Source organism: Vespula pensylvanica, chromosome 1, assembly GCF_014466175.1.
Source record: "Vespula pensylvanica isolate Volc-1 chromosome 1, ASM1446617v1, whole genome shotgun sequence".
NCBI lineage: Eukaryota > Metazoa > Arthropoda > Insecta > Hymenoptera > Vespidae > Vespula > Vespula pensylvanica.
Genome location: NC_057685.1, coordinates 11,208,100 through 11,232,689, shown reverse-complemented (window position 1 = coordinate 11,232,689; position 24,590 = coordinate 11,208,100). Strand labels below are relative to the sequence as shown.

General features: G+C 34.0%; 1 protein-coding gene across 2 annotated transcripts in view; it reads left to right on the top strand.

The window, feature by feature from the left end:
* LOC122633619 (collagen alpha-1(XVIII) chain) overlaps positions 1-24,590 on the top strand; it is a 210,243-nt gene that overhangs the window by 165,660 nt on the left and 19,993 nt on the right. For both annotated transcript variants that reach the window (XM_043821724.1, XM_043821712.1), the window contains exon 5: positions 14,542-14,613. In XM_043821724.1, coding sequence (XP_043677659.1) covers positions 14,542-14,613 — 72 coding nt within the window. The remainder of the gene's footprint in view (positions 1-14,541; positions 14,614-24,590) is intronic.

The following is a 24,590-nucleotide window of genomic DNA, read 5'->3' as shown; positions in this document are numbered from 1 at the left end:
TCTCTCTCTCTCTCTCTCTCTCTCTCTCTCTCTCTCTCTCTCTCTTTCTAAACTAGATTGATTGGACTATTGTGCGAAATAATTAAGAAAAAGTTTCATGTATTTAGCATAGAAAATATACATATTGTTCTCATCCTAGTTTCAATAGATTTGATCTAGAAGAGTTTTTCATTAATAATACACATTCTGAATAATGAAAAATTATTCGGATAAAAAATTGATAATACATCAATAAATTCTACGTCAACAAAATGATCGCTATTTTTAAACGATGAACTGAAACATCTTCTTTATAAGTTACGAAATTTTCCTATCGGATTCTTATTTGAAAATTCTTTGGAAATGACAAGAGACAAGTTAAATTATTTCTCTTATTTCCATATTTTTAGAATTTTCTTCGAAAATATGAATTCCTACAATTTTGTTATCATTCCTTTACAAATTCTATGTCTATTTCAATCATATCGCCAGCAATAGGAAACAAAAAAAAAAGAAGAAAAATCCAATACCGATTGAATTCGTTGGTCTATCGAAAAATCAATAGAATTTAGAGTAGTGTGATAAGTGCAATGGTATTGGATTACCTATACATTTCTGAATTTGATACCTAACCCGTTCTCGATCTTCTTCCTCTCCTTCTCTCTCTCTCTCTCTCTCTCTCTCTCTCTCTCTCCCTTCTCTTTCTCCTCCTTTCTCTTTCTTTTCCTCTCTCTCTCCCCTCTCTCTTCTCCCTCTTTTCCCCTCTCTCACCCCTTTCTCTTTCTCCTCCCTTCTCCCTCTTTCCCCCCCTCTCTCTCTCTCTCTTTTGAGCTGTTTTAACTTGGACTCAGTTAACGCTCTCTCCAAACTACCTTTGACCCCAATCGAGCAGTCGAACTCAACACACTTGGGGAAGGAAGTTTGCTCGTCATTAAGTGTCTAACCATTTAGGACGCTCCAGGTCTAAAGACGTGTCCATAAATTGAGGATAAATATTGATAAGGTGTAAGCACATGATTGTACGACTAGAAAATAAAATAGTAATTTTATACATCACTTTATTTTACGTATAATGAAGTAAAGTATCTTTGACAAGAGGGGACATGTAATATATTTTCATCAAGGCACTTCCTAAATAAATTTTCTGAGTTACAATGTAAATATACATATAATCGAAATGCAATAGATAGGATTGTAACTCCATCTATTCCGCAACATTATTATTGTTTTATAATAATAATAATTATTATTATTGTTGTTGTTGTTGTTATTGTTATTGTTGTGGTTGTTGTCAGTATTATTGTTGTTGTTATTATTGTTATTATTATTATTTTTATCCTTAAGATACAATTATATATATATATATATATATATATATATATAATTGTAATATAATATAATTTATATATAATTGTATCTTAAGTATCTATTCACTCTTTTTAACGGTTATGTTCTTTCCCCATTTTTCTCTCTATTCACATTTTCGAGAAACCAATGACATTTCTACGATTTTTCCGATTAAACTACACTACTCAAAAGTCTGCTCTGGTTTCTTAAAACTTTTTCTTCAACTACCATTTACAAACCCACAGCAACATAATAAAATAAACATTTCAACATATAATTTCCTGAGTTATTTACTGTACTCCGAGGCGAACTCATATTGCATCCTAGTTACACCTGAACCCAGCACGTAACAAAGATAAGAAAAGAAACAAAACGTGCGGATTTGCACGAAGGAAAAAGAAAACAACGATGCGGTAACTGTAAGGTTGTTCGCTAAAAAGAAGGAAAAATACTGTAATAAGTATTTCTATCTGTAATCATGATCAACCTAATTAACAAATGTTAAACGAAGTTATCGATTAATATTCCACTTTCTGCAACGCTAAAATGAATTTTAATAACAAAGAATACGAAACGATGAACTCATTTTTTTACCGATAATAATTTTCTCTCTATCTTGTTACATCTGCAATCACGCTTAATGATTGAAACAAATATTCAGTTGACTACACAAAAATATAGATTGCTAAAATCCTACCAAAATATTACGATCTATTTATGAAATCATCATTAATTCTTTAACGAAAACGAGAATGGGAGAAATGAAAAATAGAAACTAACATGAGGGGAATTACGACAACAAGTAACATTACATTGCAAATGCACATGTATGGAACTCTGAGTATTTCAGGATCAAAAAAAATAAAAGACAATGACCGGTAGAATTACTATCGTAAGAAGTGCTAGGTAAGGGGTGGATCAGAGTTATGTATCCAATAAAAGTTTGGTACCGTAGCGTATAGAAAGAGGGATCGATTTAATGATACCGTAGTCGAAGCAACGAAAAAGAAAGAAAAAGAGAGAGAGAGAGAAAGAGAGGGTCAAGAGTTGGAGTCTTTACGCGGTGGTTTACGCGCCTTTATCTTTACGATTACGCTCGCGTAAAATCAGAGTTTAATATAAAGCCCGTGGGATCTTTGAGGAAGGGAGAAGGGTCGAGGTATTCTAAGGAAGATCCTTCGTGGTAAAGTCGACGAATAGGATGTAGAAGAAGAGCATGAAGAGAGAGAGAGAGAGAGAGAGAGAGAGAGAGAGAGAGAGAGAGAGAGAGAGAGAAGAAACCTAAGCTTTAAGAAGAGCTCGAATGCATAAAGTTAAATACCCGCGGGCATAACTTGTTCCTCAGCAAGCGAATATCCGTATTAAGCTACCCCTTTCAACCCCCATCACCCTCTCGACACCTCCGATACAACTCTCCTCTTTTTACTGTCATAGCACGAAGAAGCCTGTTCTTGCTTTTTCTTCTCTCTCCCTCTCTCTTTCTCTCTTTATTTCTTCGGTATACTTGTTTCTTCTTTTTTTTCGCTATGAGAGAGTGTCATCTTTGGATTTACTACTTCGTTGAAGTCTTAATACCTGAACATAGTCTGGGGATGGACCGAGCGTCGCGACGGAACTATCCAACATTAAGTAAGCCTTGTGTCAAGTTCGGCTTTGACCTGTTTTATGACAGAATGTTTTTCTTCTTCTTCTTTTCCTTCTTCTTCTACTTTAATATTAGAACTTGCGAAAGCGTTAAATGTTATTGGGATAACGTGGAGGAGTTAAGAGGTAATAACGATAGTTGATATTTAAAGTATACCCTTTTCTTATGAAAACGTATGAAATATGAAATGTAATTTTGTAAAAGCACCGAAAAGATACTCAGCCGATTAGCTCGACGTAATTTGTATTGTGTTAAGCTCGAAAATTATGTCGTAAGTAATATCGATTTTTTTTTTTTCATAGACGTTATACTATGTACTGAGAAAGTTATTTGCGAGAAACGAAAATTATTAAGATAATTATTAAATATTTATTATTGAGATGATATGAGAAATTCAAGCTTGAATAATCTTATTATTCAAGAAACTTAAACGGGTGAATAATATAAGAAAATCAAATTATTGGATGTACATTATTTTAAGCTTTCCTATCTATGAGAAAGAGCTAATGAACGAATGAAACACGATAAATATCTCTTGTCTTAAATAAATAAAAAATAAATAAAAAAAAAATCGAAAGCAAAAACGAACAGATAACTCGAAGTTATTGAGAAGACAAATAAAATAAAAGAAAAAAAATTCTATCTTCGAATATCTTATCGTTCTTCGAAGAATATTCTCTTTTTCTTCTTTTTCCTTTTCTGAGAACTATCTCGTCTCTTTTTAGACTTAAACCAACCATCGACAAACTCCAAATATGTACCATAAATTTTATGAGGAAATATTTTAATAAGCGTTCTACAAACCGATCCTATGATGAAACGATCCTATAATTAAAATAACAAGAATTTCTTTGAAACTGATTCAATAAAATCCTTTATTGAAACACGAATGCTAACGAAAAAGGATAAAAAAATTAAAAATATTTAAATGATTACTTTATGAAGCAATTTTTTTATAAACGCGATTTTCCATATAAATATTTATAAACGTACATATGATGATAGGTATCATCTTCATTCTTAAATATGTTAAATATTGACTTAAATAAAATATGTTTCTCGCTAATATTTTATAGATTCGTGGTGAAGTAATATAGTCGATAAATTTCCGAGCGAGTCTAAAGTGGTAAGTTTTCTAAAGAACGAGGAAACGTATGAGATAAAGAGAGAGAGAGAAAGAGAGAAAGAGAGAGAGAAAGAGAAGGAGAACGCACAAATCACCTGTTATCGTTGAAACATCTAGAACAGAGAACCGCGGCCATTCGTAACGAAACGAAGGTGCGATTTCGAGCCACTTACAGGACTAAGATAACTTTGTCACCCTGACGATGCGCTACGAAGGCGGTTTGGTATTTTCCACAAGCTGTGGCCATATCTGCGGCTGACGATAAATTTAACCGTTTATGAAGATTTATTGTACGATGTAAAACGAATCCATTGAAAGCTGTTTCATTTATTGATCGCTTAATAAAGATATAATCTTTAAAGAGATTAAAATAATATAACAAAATTATTTATTTTAAAACGTTTCAAGTTGCACGTTATAAGAACGTTGATGGTTTGTTAAACGAAGAAAAGGAAAAGCAGAAATTAGTAAAATTAATGCTTTCTGTTCAATGAAATTCTTAATGAAGTAGAATCTTGATAACATCTTTCATTTGAAAATGACAAGAGAGTTATATTAAATTAATGAAGATATCAGAGAGGAGAAACATTAATGAAACAAGACTTACAATTAGATCCATACAGACAGTACAGGCTGTAGTAACGAGGCTGTAGTAACGAGGTCCTGATGTTTACTGAAGGTCCTTACACTTTGGCGTTCTACCGACTGACTACCGCATTACAGTGTGCAAACTAAAACAAAGCAAACTTACCTCGGTCAAGTTGTTTACAGTAATGCTCATCTAACGAGCTGTCCTTCCTTACGTTGACTATTTATATTGTCATATTTATTCTAAACCAATAAATATTTGGTATATATTTTAATTGTTTTTTCTCATATACGTATGCGATAGATGAACAACAAATGGATATTTATCATGGATATACATATATTTCATTTTAAGATATGAAACGAATTAAAAATGGGAGAGAATTAATGAATAAAAGTTAAATAAAACGCATAAAATTAATCTTGTGACAAGAATGACGATAAATCGATAATACGATTTACGAGTGATCGTAAAGCACAATTACCTCTTTTAAAGATACTAACAATTTGTACCGGACAAATATTTCTATTGAAAGGCAAAAGGATGAAACTACCCATACCTCGCGCCAACAGTAAATAAGTACCCAATATCGTTGAAGCATCAAAAAGTCGATGATCGATCCGAGGTTTTAGATAGGAAAAGAGAGAGAGAAAGAAAGAAAAAGGAAAAAAAGAAATAGAGAGAGAGAGAGAGAGAGAGAGAGAGAGAAGGAATAAATGAAAGAACGTAGAAGTCGGTGATCCTCGAACGGATTGTCGCGTTTCTAAAGCATGAAAGAGAAGAGAAAAAGTGGAAGGAGTTCTTGGTGATGGTGGGAGAAGTGTGAAAGAGTGGAAGGGAAAAAAATGACGATGGCTTCTGCAAGCTCATTACCTCCTTTAGAATCGTGAAACTGGAAATGGTATCAGCATCGATCGATGAAAAGTAGAAACCGGTTCTCATTATCAGCCTCGACGAGAGTTTTCCGGTAGCTGGTGCTGGCACTTGGAAAGAAAAGTGGGTAAATAGAGGTCGGAGATGATATAAAGGGACGAAGGGCGCGACTTGCTTGCTAAAAGAAGAATACAATTCGAAGATGAAGAAACGTCGAAAAGAAGAGGACCGAATCGAAAAAGAAGAATAAAATGAGGAAGAAGAAGAAGAAAAAGAAAATGAAGAAAGAGTGCTAGATAGCAACTGTGTTTGTATGTGATATAGAAGAAAAGAAAGAAAGAGACAGTTAAAGAAAACGAGAAAGAGAGAGAAAGAGAAAGAAAGAATGACCGAGAGGACTAACTTTATTTCGAGCTCAGTCGATACGAATCGCTACCGAATGCTTTTTCATTTTCTCCCCTTTCCGCCTTTGTGCCAGGCTATGCGTTCTCGTTAATTAGAACCGCTGCAGTGACTTTCCGGTACTCTGATACCACCCTTTTTCTCCGACGAAACGACAATACTTTTCACGTCTTCGGGACGAGCCAGATCTATTGTTCCAACGGATAACGTGCTGCGTTCTTCTTCTCCTCCTCCTCCCTCCTCCCTCTTTCCCTTTCGTACCTCTCGAACGAGGAAATCCAGTGAATTCTAAGAGCCAAAGAGAATTGGCTGGACCGTAGAAAGAAACATAAAGAGAAATTGATAACGTTCTTCCTGAAACGAAAACGATCCAGCCCTTTTTTCTTTCTTATCCTCTTACCCTTCTTTTCGAGTCGTTGACGTTTATTAATCGTACCTCAACATTATTCTGCCACCTCTATTTCGTTCCTTTTATCTCAGAAAATATGAATTTTATTATTTCGTTTTAAATGTACTATATATATAATAACGGTAAGATAATTTTTTTTATTAATTATTTATCAATATCGTCATTTTAAATATTGAACTTCTACGTGTGTGTCTACTTCGTAATTTATTTTAAAAGAAAAATACTCGAGTACAAAGGAGCAAATAGTAACGGATATTATTTTAACCAGATCAAACTGTACCCTGTTAATTACACAATACATTCAGTGATATACTGAGTATGTGTAAACCTTGCAAGATGCTTCGGGAATACACTCGAGGTTAGAGACCCTCGCGCAAGATTACAGCTCTCTCGGTCAATCTCCGGTGTACCGGAAGGGCCAATCATAGATATGCATGTACGCATACAAGTCGAGATGCAGAACGCTAGTTAGCAGGTAGTTATACAAAAGCAATCCTTCAATGCTAATCTACCAAATGGACAAAGCGTTAAATTCAACGTATAAATCGGCATCAAAACACAAACAGAAATCTTTCGTCGATATTTTAGAAACTCGTTTAATTCGAGTTATAAAAAACCAATGAAATTTTTTATTCAATTCCTTGATAACGAGTTGATATTTTTTCTTTTTTATTATCTTTTATTTCTTTTTTTTTTATTTTTTAATTAAATAAAATCGTAATTACATTGTCACGTTAAAATGAAAATATTTCAATACTTTTAAAAAAAAATTTAAAATAGGCCAATTAAATAATAGATTAAAAATATTTTCTATTCATAAATATTATATAACTGTTCTTTATTAATATGTAAAATTTAAATTGATGTGCTAATTTCAAAGTATCAATTACAGTTCGATAAAATACTTATGTTTATATAACTTTTCTGTAATAACTTTGCTAATCCGATATTAAAATCAATTTAAATAATACAAAGATAGCTAATCAGTTTAATCAAGATTGACGATCCTCGAGAAATTTGTGTTTTTCTTAATACTTTGAATTTATTGGAAAAAAAAAAAAAACTTAAAAAACTTTACATTGTTCAGTTTTTCTTTTCATTCTATCAAGAAGACGTTAATACAATACGTTAATATAGTCTACGAACGTGGCTAGTTTTCTAAAAGAGCCATTGTCTTCCTGTCCATTTTTGAAAACGAAATATATATATGGAGACCATTGAGTTTTAAAGAATCGAGAAACGAAACTCAGCTCAGTTTCGTTAATCGTCTTTCTGAATACATTCTATTGTTGTTTGGATGTCAGTCATATCTACGCGACATCGCCATTACATCGCTATTAGGCAGTAGTTTTCGCAAAACAGCGAAATGCTGCAGGATGGAGGAAATGTAAAAATCTTTACTGGACCGTTTTCTACGTTCTATGCCGCGAGGCCACAGTAAATATATACAGACATACACGCACACACGCACATACTGACAAAGCCGATCATATTTTTCGCTCACGCGTTAAAAGCATACGTCGTCTTTCGAACATTTTTCCGACATTTTCGAAAGTACGAATTTCTACGGAGGAGCCTTGTATAAGAGTTTAACAATAAACCATTCTACATGCGAAAACGATTCGCGAAATTCGTTGACCCAATACCGTTCTGAGATTCGTGAGAATTCGAAGCCGTTGCATTTCCTCTTTCTAGTCATTTTATTTATAAAATATATCTCTTGGAATGGTTACACGTTTTAATTCAGAAATGATTTTATTATTATCCATCACTCTGTGGGCTTTCAGTTTCATCGAATGTAATATTTATTAAATTTTATTTGCATCCTAAATATTTAATTTAATCCTTGGATTATGTAGATTTTTATGATATAATAATATGTAGGTAAATGACGAATATAAAAGAGTTTTTCAAAATTTTTAATACAGTTATCGCCAGTAAAATTATAATTATTAAATTACACGCATCCTTTATTTACACGCATACTATATTTCTATATAACATTTTATAAAGAAATTATTACTTTCTGAAACGAATCGTTAATCCCGTATATTTTTTTACAACCAATGGAAATAATTCATTAGGTATTCTATATGAAATATGATTTAATGAATATTTTTTCTACGCTAACACACTACTGATGATACAAATTACAGATTATTAACTCGTTACAATTCATTAATTTCCTCAAAACATCAAAGCCAAATAAAGTTGATTATTTATAAATTATTATGCTAACTACCTCGTTTCTATTGATTAGAAATTGATTGATATCTATTTTATGGCATGTAGAAAACTTTCAAAAAATTCTACGAAGAAAAATAAATTCTGTTACTTTATCGGAAACATGTATAAAATTTAATTTAGCGTATCACTCTTACTTAAATATTCGAGATATGCATGTCGTTATATTTTATTCCAATCGAAAAAAGAAAAAATAATAATATAAAATAAAATAAAAAACAAAGAGAAAAAAATCAAAGCAATGGTCGTATTCGAAAAATAATAAATCCTTCCATCTAACGTAAAGATTTTATAGAATATCATCTTCATCATTAAACACAAACATGCAAGATAATAGATCAATTCGATTTAATCCTCTTTCAATTTTTTTTTGTATATACTTTGACATTAAAGCATCTTATAACAAGAGATGTATTGAAAAAAACGAGGCTGAAGGTATTCAACTATATTCGCTAGTTCGTTAGTTGTACGCACAAAAATTTCCATTTTCGATAAGGAAACTTTTATAGAACTTGGACGATGACCGAAGTTTCGTGCTTTTACGCGAGAAGAAAAATGTGTGGCAGCCGTTAAGATATTATCAGCGCCTGTTGCATTGTTTTTCTACAACTTCGTATGAGAAGGAACTACAGAGACCTGTAGAACGCTCGGGAAAGGGTTGAAAAAAGGGCTACTATACGTACATATGGCTAACAATTTAAAAAAAAAAAAGAAAAAGAGAGTAAGAGAACGCTACTAATCCGCCCTGTTTTCCTTTGTAATTGGACAGTGTCACGCAAGAGAGAATTCTACGTCGTTTAAAGCGCAGCTTGACATGGTTTTGCACTTCGAAGAGGACATACAGTCCTCGTGTGAACAGTCGAAAGAATTCGCGATAACGATCGCTATTTTCAACGTTTGTAGTGATATCCGTTTTACCTTTGTCTTTTGTGATTCTCTCTCTCTCTCTCTCTCTCTCTCTCTCTCCCCCTTTCTCTCTGTCTGTCTGTCTCTCTCTCTCTCTCTCTCTCTCTCTATATATATATATATATATATATATATATATATTATATATGTATATATATAAATAAAAAATGTTCTAGAATTTGTAATATTATCCACTTTTAAATAAGATAAAGTAGAAATAATATATAAGTTTTTTAAAAAAGGTATAATCCTTCTTATTTCGAATTAGTTCTTTTTCCCCTCGATTAATTATCGAATGAACTATTGCGACTTATTAAATATGAAATTTCAGAATGGAAAAGGATGCTTCAAAGCGATTCGTAGCATACCTAATTTTTCTTTCTTTTCTTCGTTATGCACGAGAATGCCAACGGCAATGAAATTAATTTCGAGGGAAATAAACTCTCAGAGACTCGAAAACTTCGAGAAAGGTGCCTCCTAGCTACGAGAGAAATGTAGGACAAGACGTGATCCTATCGAGAAATCCGTGCAAGTGAGAGCCTTCGTGATATACTGGCGAATGTCGTTATTCGAAAACTTTTCTCGCGCGTTAATTTTCTTCCTGACTTATTCTTCGAGATTCTACGAATGTCGTGATCTCATGGGACGATAAGAAGATCGAACACTCGATTTAACAGAATGAAGGTTCAATTAGATTGATCTTCTGGTTTTCACATTCTTTTCGATATTTTATTCCAAGTATTGCGCGTGTAAATTCTTCATAAATATATCATAAACATATCCATTTTTAAATTATTCCTAAAATTTCTTTTTGTAAAAACAAAAAGAAAACTATCTGTCAAAACCAAAGCATTATAAATGTGTTTCTAATCATTACCGCGGAAAGTAGTTTCACGTTAATGTCACCCGTTTCGTTGTATTTCCAGTATGTAAAGAGGTGGCGAATGAAGTTAAGAAAAAAAAGAAAAAGAGGTACCAGGTGTAGAGAGGGTGTGTGTGAGAGAGAAAGAGAGAGAGAGAGAAAGAGAAGAAAGAGAAAAAAAGATATAGAGAGTGTGAGGGAGAGCTTTGTTTGCGTTGCGATGCTGTCAGAACAATGCAAATCCATTAAGAGCCGCCATTCGTTTGCTGTAAAATTATGCGTTTACGGGGTCGAGCACACGATGCTATATTTCCGGGATGCAGCCAGGAATTACACGTAGCAATTGCACAGGTTAACGAAAGAAGCATTAATGCTTTGCTTTCTGTAATCTAATTTCTTCTTCTAGCTTCCTCTTTCTCTTTTTCACTATATAAAATTCTAAAAAAAATTCTTCTGATGAATTGATCATTTCTGCATAGTTAAAAGATATCAACTGAAATCTCGATTATGCATTATTATTATTATCGTTAATGAAAATAAATTCGTAGAGAATAAAGCAAGATAAGATTTGAAATAAATTAGGATATTTATCGCGCTAGCAAAGGGTCGTAAAGGGTAACGCTCCTTTGAGAATATATCTCGTAATCATTGGACGACTTTTAAGTACCAGGACAGTAGGAAAATGTATGATATAATTAGTCCGACGGAATGGCACATAAAAGAGGTCGTGATGTCGTAACTGCCTGGATGGCACGTGTAAAACCACGTAGTATTCGTGAATAACGTGAGACCGTTTCATTGAATTATGAAGATAATTATTTAGAAAGCCGAATTATTTATATACGTACATATGTAGGTATACGTGTATCAAAATCTCGTAGAAAATCTTGAGAATCCTTTCATGGGTACTTCGTTTTTAAATTCAAGGAAAGAAGGATATATGTGCTTTTATAGAAAGTGCTTTCGAAGGAAAAGCTCGTGAATTTTTCTTACGTGAAAATTTTCAATGTTCCAATGCCAACCAACTGACTGCCTGCTGGTGGTTCTTTGAAGTGGCCAGCTGCACGAAAGAGAGGATCTATATATAAAACTCGATCAGGATACGAAGCAGATATGCGGCGAAAATACTTGTAAATATTTGATCGAGCTGTTCGTTCCAGATTCAAAGACTCTATGTCGAGGGAAAACTCAGAGTACGCACGAACTCGCTCGCACACGCTTTCGAACGGGCTCTAACTCCGACTATTTCTCGTGCTCTAATAACGCTACGAAAATTAAGGTGGTTCCCTTATTCTCGCAGCTTTCTCGATTTCACTCGTTTTATCTACGCGAGAGAATAAATTTGTCTAGCTTTGCTAGGATCTTCTTTCCTACCCTCTGTTTTTCCACGAACGAAACAATGGCGAGGTCGTCTTATAACAAAGCGAAGGAAAGCTCTCCTGCTAAAGAGCAGAAAAGAAGAGAAAGGGAAAAAAGAACATTGAAAGTTGGATTAAACTTTCAAACAAATGTGGCTTATCGCCCGCCACAAGGACATTTTTAATAAATTATAATCCTTCCTTTGCGAGCATAAAAAGTAATTAAAAAAAAGAGAGAAAAGAAAGAGAAAGGGGAAAAAGGAAGAATTTTGAAATATTCAAAGGCATCATATGTCAGACTTAATAAAATGTGCATTGCGATAAAAAAGAAAAAGAACTTCGTCGGATGATTTTCGTTTCGTGAATAGGGCCTTAAGCAGGACGCACACAAGCATATTTAGACGAAACACGTTTAAGATTGACCTGGGCGAGCAGGCATAGGACCCACAAGGCGAATACTCCCCTCTACTCACGCATCTATACTTTATAGCCTTTGGCTTCCAATCCGGCTAACGTATTATAAGACAGTCATCCGCAGTCATCTCTGACCGAACGATCGTCGTAAAGATCGCCGTATCCAAATCTATTCGTCGTGTATATTCAACTTGAATGTAATTGATTCTATAACTCTCGATTTTCGCTTTATAATTCAGTGAACATCTTTCCTGTGGCAATTCAGTGGAATTCTATCGGATTAATACGTAATATTGTACTATAACTTTAATCAGAGCATCAAATTGGAAGTTAATTAATATGGAATCTCTGCCAAATACATAATTACGTCTCCTAAAAGCTAAAATATTCAAAAGTTTCTCCATATCTTCCAAATTAGATATATTATAATTTCGTTTTATATCAATATGAAGTAAAAGATTTTTAACATGTGTAAATATTTACGTGTTAACGAGTATAGTATCTTTACATTATGAGATTTCAACGCTCTTTTGAAGAACGTACGTAAACGTCGCTACTAGAAGAGATTCGTTAGTTTCAATTTGACATTATTTATAAACGATAAGAGTACGTCGATCAATCATAAACTTTGTATAATCTGCGTCTCAAATTACAAACATACAATTCGTTTTAACCACGATATTGGATTAACATCTTTTCTTACACTTAATACGTAACTGAAACGATAAAAACATTCAATGTTTTCTTTTCTAAGAAAAACGAAACTAAAAAAGATAATAATATAATACAAAATTCATTTTAGATAAGTACATAAATAAAGATCACCTGCTACTAATAATGGCATGTGACTGATGTTTCGAAAGTCTCTAATTAAAAAGAAAATAAAAAAAGGAAGAAGGAGAATGAAGAAGAATATATATATATATATATATACAGCTAGTCAACGTCATAAAAATTTCGTACGGCTCAGTGCGATACTTTAATTGAATGCTCTGAATACGAGTATACTTCCATTCTCTCTCTCTCTCTCTCTCTCTCTCTCTCTCTCTCTCTCTCTCTCCCTCCCTCCCTCCCCCTCTTACCCTTTTCGTAAAATAACGATTACAACGAAAAGTAGATTTGCCCGGGACGAATGAGTACAACTTTTCAACTGTACGAATCCGTAGCAAGCAGCTTTTCCGGGTGAAAAAAATCACGGCGATACTACGTTACTACTACACAATAATGAAAGAGTGAAAGATTCGTGCGCGCGCACAACAGTGCAACCGACCATCAACATGGACGAGGACGACCGACGGAAACTCTTGCATCAAGCGAAAACCGTAAAATGCACCGTAAAGCACGTTTCTGCGGGCCATTTGGGAAGATCGATCGATCCCTCGAACACTTCCAGAATGATCGATGCGTCATTCTGGCACATGCCGGTTTCTTCTTCTTCCTTTTTTTATTCCCTTTTTCGTTATTTTTTTCGTTATTTCTTTCATTTTTTTCTCTTTTCTTTTTCTCTTTTTTCTTTCGAAAAATAGAGAGACGAGAACGTTGACTCGCATTGGAGATAAATCACCGATTTTCTTCGGCATTGTACAGTGAATAGTCGACTGTGAGGACGAAGAAGAAGATGAAAAAGAAAATCAGTTCTTTTTTTCTCTTCTTTTCCTTTTTCTTTGTCTTCTTGTTTTTCTTCTTATTATTATACAGAAAAATATATTTGAAAGATATTCGCGAAACAAATAGCAACTGATACTTTATGTATCTTCTTCGCAATCACAGAATAGAATTAGAGATCGATAAAGTTTTAACGAATGTTTCGTTTGATTAAAATAATTAAATAAAGATTAAACTTACGTATCGACGATACGTTACGTTGGAATCGATCTTCTCGTTTATGAAGTATTATCGAAGGATACGACTACCAATCATACGAGAGCTTCTCTCTTTTCATTTTTCTTTTTCACTCTCTTTCTCTTTCTCTCTCTCTCTCTCTCTCTCTCTCTCTCTCTCTCTCTCTCTCTCTCTGTCTCTCTCTCTTTAATGGGAGAGCTCGATAGCGACGCGGAAAATTGAATGATCGTGCATGATTGATCGACTTGGTTAAAGGAAAACAATTAAGCGACAATCGAACACCGTTCGAGCACAAAATCAACGTACGAAGGTTTTCATTTTTTTCTTTTGTTCGTTAATTCGTCCTCACTCATTGGAACCTTTAATTTTTACAGCTGGAAAATTGATGACTCGCGAAAGACGAGTAGATACCAACATTTATTTCGAACACTCACTCAGAGAAAAGCAAAAAACCAGACTCGTGATCAGAAAAAAGAAAGAAAGTTAAAATGACGAATCCGATTTTACGTCCTATTCTTTACTATTTTCTAATCATCTATTTAAAGGGTCTACTTCAATCTCTGAAACTCTACTCTGGACATCCACAGGATCTGGTAAAGTGCACGGCTGACTTTGACGTAAGTACACTTCCAATTTCGAACGTATGTACAAAAGATAACTTTGCGAAGAACTCTCTCTCTCTCTCTTTCTCTCTCTCAATAGAATAACAATTTAGTTTAGATGTGATCATAGTAAATATTACAATAATTTGTAAATAAGTGCCGGTATATAAATGAATAAAATATTCATATGCAGTAATAAAATATCACTTAGATATGACAATTAGAATATTTTATAATAAAAATTTGTAATTTCATCAGTTTACATAGCTAATATATATTACATTGTAATAGACTTCTTACTCTTATAAAAGGCACTTATTTATGAATGAAAGCAATCAAAATAAAATATCAGAACATAACTACCTACGGCTCTTGGTAGGTCTATTGAAATTGATCAAATTTGATTTCCCATATCGTACGTCAATTCATCGGTTATTCTCGACTCCCCTATGAGAGCAAGTCGTAGCTACCCCCTCGTGGTCGACGCTTTACCCGCTCGCTTACAGCCTCGCAGGCAACAATCGCGCTTTGAACGGATCGCGGTGAGTCAGCAACGATAAATCGAACAATTTATGAAGCGGCACGGGCAACGACCATCCTCGAGGAATAATGTCGTGATCGGTATATAGTACTAGAATATATGTATATATATATATATATATATGTGTGTAATATATAATATATATATAATATATATATCTATACATATCTATATATATATATATATATATATATATATATATATATATATTGTTCATGCAAGAGAAAGCAACTCGATTGAGGAATACATGTCGTCGAATCGATGGATCATCTATAATGTCAAAATTCACTTTACTAATCTCGAGGAGACATTCTTACCACTCCCAAAAATTCTTTCGATCTTTCTATTAATTTCTTATACAAACTTATTCTCCGTGTTAAATTAACTCGTATCGTCAGGGATAAATTTGTCCGGCTAGTACGAAACATTAATTTCTATCGTTCGAATGGAATCGACTCAATAATTTATTACAGGCAAAATTACTGACCGGACGAAATTTGGTAAACGTATGCGCGCGGAAAGTAGAGGTATCGAATAAATCGAGGAAAGTACCGAGCGAGATAGAACGAGAGAGAAAGAGGGAACTGAGGATTAAATCAACGATAATGAGGGTCGATTTGATAGTACCAACGATCTACGGACTTTCCAATGGTCCCTCGATGCAATGGTAATGAAGTTTCGTATGTGCAATGCTTTTATAGGAAACTTATGAATGGTAAAATCGAATCTATCCATTTCTCTTTCTCTTTCTATTACCTCCTTCAAAAGATTTATTTAAGCGTAAATTACGTATAACGATTTTGTTTTTTTAATTATCCGAGCTCATATAAAAAATATAAGTATCAAGCCTTAAGGTTAATTAAGGAAATTAATTAAACGATTGTTCGCTTTTAAACGTGTTATATTTCAATCGGTGTTTGTAGAAAATACGTAGTATTGATAAATACGCCTTGATTATATTACACTTTGATCGAAATTAATTCCCACAATCGTTATTGGTCGTTGACAACGTTTGACTCGTACGATTATGAAGAACAATATTCAACGAACTCGTATTAATGTCTATATCTGAAAAGTATATTTATTGTTATCAATCGTCTATTCGTTGGCTGCTAATTAACGAACTTTTGGATAAATAAATGATCTTCGTTCAGCGCATGTTATCGAAAATACGTTGGATCTATTTTTAAAGGAAATACATCCTACGGGGTTTACATAAATATACAAAAGAACGAATTTGAAATCTTTAATATTCCATCCGAACGTACGCCCGTCCTAACTGTTATCGAAATATCAGCAAGCGTGGCAGAAATTAACGATATTACAGGATCGCGTTGGTATGCTTCTCCGATAAGGAATAATAATAATAACAATAATAGCAATAACAAGAATGAGACGCGATGACCGTGATTTATAAACAATACGCGCAATAGCTGGATCGCAACGGGAAATTGCCAATAAAAACAAATAGTCCATGACGGTGTGATTATCCAGCCGGCAAAAGGTAATGCTATATTTTTTAATGGCTGATATAGGAAGGAAGATAGCAAGTTTCTTTCTCCCGGGCATACCTACGTATTAGATTCTATTATCGCTATGCGGTGGTGATATTACTAGAAAAGAAAAGTGCTGGTTGGTAGAGCAAAACATTTCGACTGTTGAATACTATCCTTGTAACGGCGACATTAATTTTGTAAAAAGAATTAATTGTACCGTGTCGTGTTAAAACATATTTGGTTTGTATGTAAATTTGGCTCGTTGCGAAGCGTGAAATTCATTCGTGTTTGTAATTCATGAAAATAATTATCGACAGGTTGAATTTGCGGTTTTATATGTATATAAAGTTTACCTGTATAAGTACTGTTGTATACAACAAAGTATCGTGTATATAAGTTATTGTCGTATGCACGTGTTTTATATTTCATGAGACGATATTAGAATAGTTCGTATAAACGTTTAAAGTTGCAAATTATTGATTTATTTATTGATTTCATTGACGATTATCTTTTACTGGATACAAATAAAAATGATCGATAATTCTCATCCTTTTTATCATTTTTTATTCATTTCGGTACTCTTCATCTTCAAGCTTTTGTTTCAGAAAAATCGGAAGACACGACAAGCTGAGTTTTTTATTACAAATTGTCGGAACGTTTTCGGTGGATAATAATTCATTCATTTTTATTTCTCTCGTTACGAACGCTTCCCCTGCGATATCGACGATACACTCGTAAAGCGTGATAAATGGGGCGTGTAAAAAGAAAGAGTAAAAGAGAGAGAGAGAGAGAGAGAAAGAGAGAGAGAGAGAGAGGAAAAAGTGTGGCCGATCGTATCGATGTATTTCCTAAGCGCAAACACGAGGAAAGAGAATTATACGAAACGAAGGAAATAGATCGATAAAAGTAACGTTAATTCCGGCACGATAAATCGTTCTACGAGAAGGCGGCAAAATGTCACGGTGCTTTTTATCTTCCATCGATAACCCTTTCTTGTTGGTAAATGAAAGAGTTTAAAAGGCCACAAAGAATTATCTCGACGTATAAAATGTTTTTAAAATATTTGATTTCAAATGGCTTAAAAATCTTTCTGAATAATTCATGACTAAGAATTCTAAGAATTTTTCGACGAAGAAAAAAACAGAACATCGATCGGATTTTACGTTCGTACATAGCATTAATTACACAGTCTGATAATTTTAACATTCGGAATACATCAGTCTATAATTCCAATCGTATTTCGTTCCGAAATGTAGGCTCGTACTAGTCAAAGAAAGATATATATATATATATATATATATATATATATATATATATATATATATTGTAGATAGATAGAGTGAATCGTAATCAGGAAAGGCTAATCAAGTAATATGAAGAAAAGTCACTGAAATCCGATTGGCCTAGATACGAAAACGTTTCTCGCTTTCGTCCGAGCATTTACATTGCTACGTAAATTCACAATGTACATGTATCCACGTATGTACGTGTGTTTATGAATGTTAGAGAAAATCTGGTCATAGACCGCGGCTACATCGCGAACGATACTCATCCATGCATTCAGAATGGCAATTCGCGACATCAAAGCCAAAGTATGAGCGCACGCGCGAATCGGCTTGAATCTCGAGTGACAAACTCGAAACTCACCCTTCCGCTTGTCCTTATATGATAGCTATATGCGCTGATACAACGCAAGCGCGTTACTTTATCTCGTAGTGAAAGAGAGAGAGAGACAGAAGGAAAGAGGGAGGAAGAGAGAGAGAGAGAGAGAGAGAGAGAGAGAGAGAGAGAAGCAGAGACAGAGAATGAATCGTAGCCTGTTACCTAAGGGCAACTCCTGCGGGAAATTCGTCGTACGTGATAAAACTCGATCCCATGTCGTCGACGTTTCGACGATGACAATATTCGCTACGACCAATGAACTCTACGTAAAAAAAAGGGCTCGTGTACTACCGTACGATACATTCGTTATTAAAAAATTGAACTTTGTGTAATATGAAATATATTCTAATAGATATACGAGTAATTTTGACTTGAAGATCGAGCAATTATCTCGGTTATGTTCTCCATTCTATTTATTTCTTGCTGTTCATTTTTTATTACTGCTTTTGTTCGTATGTTTTTTTAAATCATTAATGTTAAATTAATTTAAAGATATTACGACTTCTTCTTCAGTCTTGTGGATTATCATCGATGTATTATAAATGTTCGTTGAATTATTCAACGTCCAATTAATTTCGTTATGTAACTTAAAGGCGAGCCATTCTCCGTTCTTTTAAGACAACAAGAAGATATTAGAGATAAAATTATATGGAGACATCCTGGAAACGTTCTTTCCAATTCGGTTTCGATTAGGTAATCAATATAAAAATTATGGTATATTGAACTAGAAGAAAGAAAAATTTACTTTTCGAACGTCGATGAATAATTTAATGAAAATTATAATGTGAAAATAAAAAAAAAAATAGAACGATCAAATAGTTACTGTATTTTATAACGACGATTTAAATTCGAATATTTTCTATCTCGATTTACTCTGCATTCGTTATACCTGTTACAATTATAACAAATTATAACGAATAATTTCGATATTCTTTTTTATGTTCAGTTTTATTCCATCCGTTGGAAAAATTTCCACGAATCCACGATCGTTCGCGAGATTTTCATTTGAATAATATAAATTCGACATTTGCATGTAGATTCGCTACGCGTGCGATACTCGTGCGCATTATGAGAAATCGAAGAAGGAAGATGCGCGACAACACATCGTAATGCAAGTGAACGCATCGAAGAGAGAGAGAGAGAGAGAGAGAGAGAGAGAGAGAGAGAGAGAGAGAGAATGAATTCTCCTACGGGAGAATCGAGCTACGTGATGGAAATTGGAATAAGAAGCGAAGGTGATCGAGTTACGTGCAAAGATCGATGCGGTTTTACATTTTTCTTTTCGTTCAGTACATATGTTATTTCTTAAATTCTTGGTTTCTTCGTACGATATTCATGATTACGATCAAATTCATCCATATATGAAGAATTATTTCAAAAGTCAAACGTAAATATCAATATGTTGCATGGGCACACGACACGTTCAATAGAATAGGAATACATAATTTCCATAAATTCGACCAATACTCGTCGAGAGTCGTCATATTCGACTTTTACACTCAATTATGCACATAATAAACAAATAAACGGTCGCTTCGTCATTTTAATAGGATTAATATAGAGAGACAAGATTCAATTATATATAAGTGAAGTCTCACGTTTCGGTTCTCATGGATACCTGTCCACCATTAAATTGAATAACATTTCGAATATCAAAAGCTAATTAAGGGCTTTGTAATTATTGTTTTTAATAACCGTTAGAGAGGTCAGGTTAAACGTCTAAAGGCAAAGGACAGGGCCTTGCGGCTTTCGAAAGGTGCTGTTAATCACGTGATCCGCCCCAAAGTTTGCTTAGTCTGACTCCCGATTAGCTGAAGAGGTTAGACCAATATATGGGGCATCCTGACACGTGATCGTTAAGGTTTCAGACGGGATGTACCGTGTTTTCCAAGTTGTAGATCGAGCAATTATCTAGCTTGACAGAGCCTACGTGTTGCCTGACAGTATCATTAACTCTACCAAGGAAACTATGCACGCGTCTCCCCCCCATCAAACTCGATTAAAACGCAACCGAAAGAAACTTGTTTTAAAAAAATTTTCCTTTCTTGGAGTCTTCTTTTTCTTTTCTCTCTCTTCGTTTCTTATACCTCTAAATATCATATTAATTTGTTGAATACTGAATTGAATACCGAATGAAATATTGTCGCAATAAAAATGATTCGAAAATATTAAATAATACAAATTGGTCAAAATGATTTAATTTTTGTCAAAAATTTTCACTGATACAAAGGTAAACTCCGTGGAACAATAAATTTTTACTTTTATAACTTCGCGTTTCGCGTTACATGAAACCCAAAGTTGATATCGAAAGAGGTCAAACGTTCGCCGAACTCGATATAGTAATTAAATCGATTTAAGTGCAGTTCAGTAACTGTAGCTAGTGAAACACTCGACCGATCGGGGATGCATTAAGCCAAAACTTCATTTTATTGACACTTGAATTAGTCTTTTTTCATTTTTTTTCTTTAATCACATTAAATGCGTCGGAAACGTTAGATAAAAGTAGCGCGAGTGACGTCGAACGATTTTATCTATTTATCTCAATACATGTGTTCTATGAAAATCATCATACATTTTAAAATGATGCAACTTCAAGTCGAGAAGATATCTTAAAGATTTCACATTTTTCCCTTCGCTTTAGTCATATATTTTTCTTCCAGAGCGATTATCCTTTTAGACTTATCCTTCGAAAGCATGAAAAGAAAATTATTTATATCGGTCAATTCTTTAAGGCGAAAGGAAATTCCACGATTAATAATTCCACTCCTTTGGCAACAGCGTTCGTGGCTTGAGAATTCTGCCATCGTTCCGTGCTTTGTGCCGATAAAAAGCGAGATGCGCTTCGGTTTACGAAAGGTAGAGGAAGATAGCTAATGGAAGTTGCGAGCATCGTGGAAGGAAGAGTTATGATTGTGGTGGAGCTCCGATTTCATGAAATTTCACCGAAGTTTCGACGATACAGGACACGCGAGTATAGATGTACATATACTCGTTGCTTTAAAGTAGACGAATGAAACGTTACTATTATGATTTTTTTCTTTTTTTCATAAACAAGAAAAGAAAAGAAAAAAAAACTAAAGACGAAGAGACGAGATGAAAACATGATTATATACAACAGAAATACAATTTCATGCAGATTCATAATAAGTAATTGTTATGGGTGCAACGAAAAATTCTTTTTTCTTTTTCGCCTAATTTTTCATCATCAGTTCATTTTTCAAAGACTGTTTGATATATCGTTATAAACGAATTATGCGTTTTCTTCGTAAAATAGAACAAGCCGATTTGAAAACGTGCGTATCGTTTTCAAAATACGATTGAGAAACAAGTGTGAATTTATGTCCATCATGTTTCATCACGTAGACTACTGTCATTGGCATAGTGTGAACACGAAAAGAACGAAAAAGTGTAGGTTAACACGTAGCTGACTCTGTTAAAATGGCAAATCCACAAACGCTTTCGTCGATATTTTTATTATTGCGTGACACTATAATAAAAGAATACAAACTTATCTTTGTAATAGGGATCAAATTTGTGGATTGGAAAAATCTAGAGTGACTTCACAGAGGCAGGTTTTCCTTGCCGGGAAGAAACAAAAGTATAAATTATTTTCATCCAAAATTTAACCTGAAGATATAAAGAATGGCAATTTTTCTTTTGAAAACTTCTTTTGAGATCTGAAGTTCCAACAAAATTCTTGTAACAATCTTTAGATGCTGCGGTATTTACATGGCACGTACAGAAAGTTTGCCATGAATTTCAAACGCCATGGAACATTTAGAACAGATAACTAACGTGTGATGTAAACTAGACTATTAATTTACAAATTATATACATATATATATATATATATATATATATATATATATATTGTCGTACATATTATATGTATCTCTGCAGGCAGAATACATCAAACATACAAATAATACGCTTGCTATAGGTAAAGTGAATATGTCTCGTAAATAGCATCCTCGATGAAGGTATTTAACTCGATTATTAATAATAGAAATCGCATGCTACATTGCCTCAAAACAGATTATCGCAAAAATCGAATTAAAAGCAAACTACAGTTCATTTCATAGACGAGATTATTATCGATTTGCTTTTTCCCTCGAATAAAGGATCGGATGAAAATAATCGAATGCTCGAATTACAAAGCGCGATGGACATGCCAATAACGATAGGTTTTCGTCGCTAGAATCGGACGAAATTCGAGACCAATCTGACCGGTTGATCGAGCTAGTGGATACGAAAGAGAAAGCTAAAAAGATAACACAAAATGCTTGGAACATGAGAAAAGAAGAGCTCGTCTCAACAAAACTACAGGGATCGTATGTCGGTCGATGATACGGTCAAGAGTAATCAAAAGTTTCGTGAGGATGTAACATGAATTTTATAGCCACTAATATCGTCAATTACACGATACATAAAAATTTTTAAATCGAATTATTCATCTGAGCCTTCCGAAATAATGACTGCTAATTTATAAAAAATTTCTTTTGCAACAAGTCACTAACACGCTACAATCGTGTAAGATGCAAACGCTGAAACAATAAAATCACTTCGGAAAAGTTATATCCGAAAATTTCCTTACTATTCGCGAATCGTTTTCTGTGAAGTCGCTGGAGGCAAGAACGGGACACAGTTGGAGCGTTTCATGAAAATTCATGCTAATAACAATAATCCAAATTCATGTCTGAGCCGGCGGCACGTCGTTCTCAACATGGCTGTGTCTGACAATTCGCTCGGGATTGAAAAAAAGTCGACATTAACAAATCGGCAAAAATGTAAAGAATGAAATGATTCTAAAAAGGAAACTGACCAGATATAAGTTAAAAATAAAATATCGTAGTAAAAATGCATCCAATTAATAAATAAATATCGCAATTTGCATAATGCGAAACGAAATGAAACAAATTGATAGAAGGTAATTATAATTACGCCAGTAAGCAAACATTTCGATTATTTAAGTGATCCCAAAAGAACAAATACCCTAACAAAGGTTTTTTTTTAGACTTGTAGTAAACCTCACGAAATTCGCATGTATCTTTCTCGTACGTGATCCCACTAACTAAAGCAATATATGCGAGGCTCACGTACTTACTTCTTTCACGACATGCATACGTTCTTTTGCTACAATTGATACCAACTTCGTACCATTGAACTCCGTCCTAATTCCTATTATAAGTAAAAAATATTTAAAAAATTTCCTACTAACGCCACTTGATAATTCACGGTCGGCGAAAAATGAAACTTTTTCACTAGCATAGGCGGTACATAGTTTCGTAACATGCTCTGCGGACGATTCAATTAGAACAATTATAATTTGTCCTACTTTATTTAGTAAATGTAGCTCGTGGTTTAACTCGACCCTTTCGCTACATTTTTCAACTTGACATTACAACAAAACTCGTTACAATCTACGACATATAAATGAGATCAATTTGAAGAAAGAAGGAAGAACCGAATGTTCGATAGGAAGGAATATAATTACATATGCCATTCACGTATGTTTTCTATAAAAGGAAGGTAGAGATATAAAAAAAAAAAAAAATAAAAAAGGAGATATTCTACGAAGTCATCGCGAGCAACTGGAAGAGAGAAATTTCGCGCTTCTCATTCTCTCAAAGGTGTCGAGGGTTCTAATTTCATGGGACGTTAAATACGTTTCTGCTGGTGGAAAAAAAAGGAAAGAGAAAAGAAAAAGAAGAGCAGAACGGAAATGAAGAAAGGGTCTTGAAAGAGAAGATAGAGAGGGTAAGAGTGAGAGAGAAAGGAGAGAAAGGGAGAGAGAGAGAGAGAAAGAGAGAGAGAGAGAGAGAGAGAGAGAGAGAGACAGGAGAGAAAGAAAGGGAAAATGGAAGACGGAAACATTCTATGAACGTTGAAAGAATCATAATGTCTGTTACGAGACTTCCAAATCCTTTATAATCGAAATCTCGAAAGCTTATACGTCTTTTTTAAGAATCGCGTGATAGAATTAAAATCAACGTTATTTCGATGGTGACAAATACGCGTCGTTACAACAATCCCATAGAGAGATATTGTACGTGCATATACATATATCTATAATACTTACAAAAGCATAGATACGTACAAACAAGGAAACTAAATTAAAATTTTTCGATATCGATTTATAAAAACCAGAGTAAATATATGCGAAATAATACATACTACTGCTTATAACATGTCCGTTTTCCAATAAAATTCGAGTCTCTCTTTCTCTCTCCCCCCTCTCACTTCCTCTCTCTCTCTCTCTCTCTCTTCCTCCCCCTCTCTCTCTTTTTTCTCTC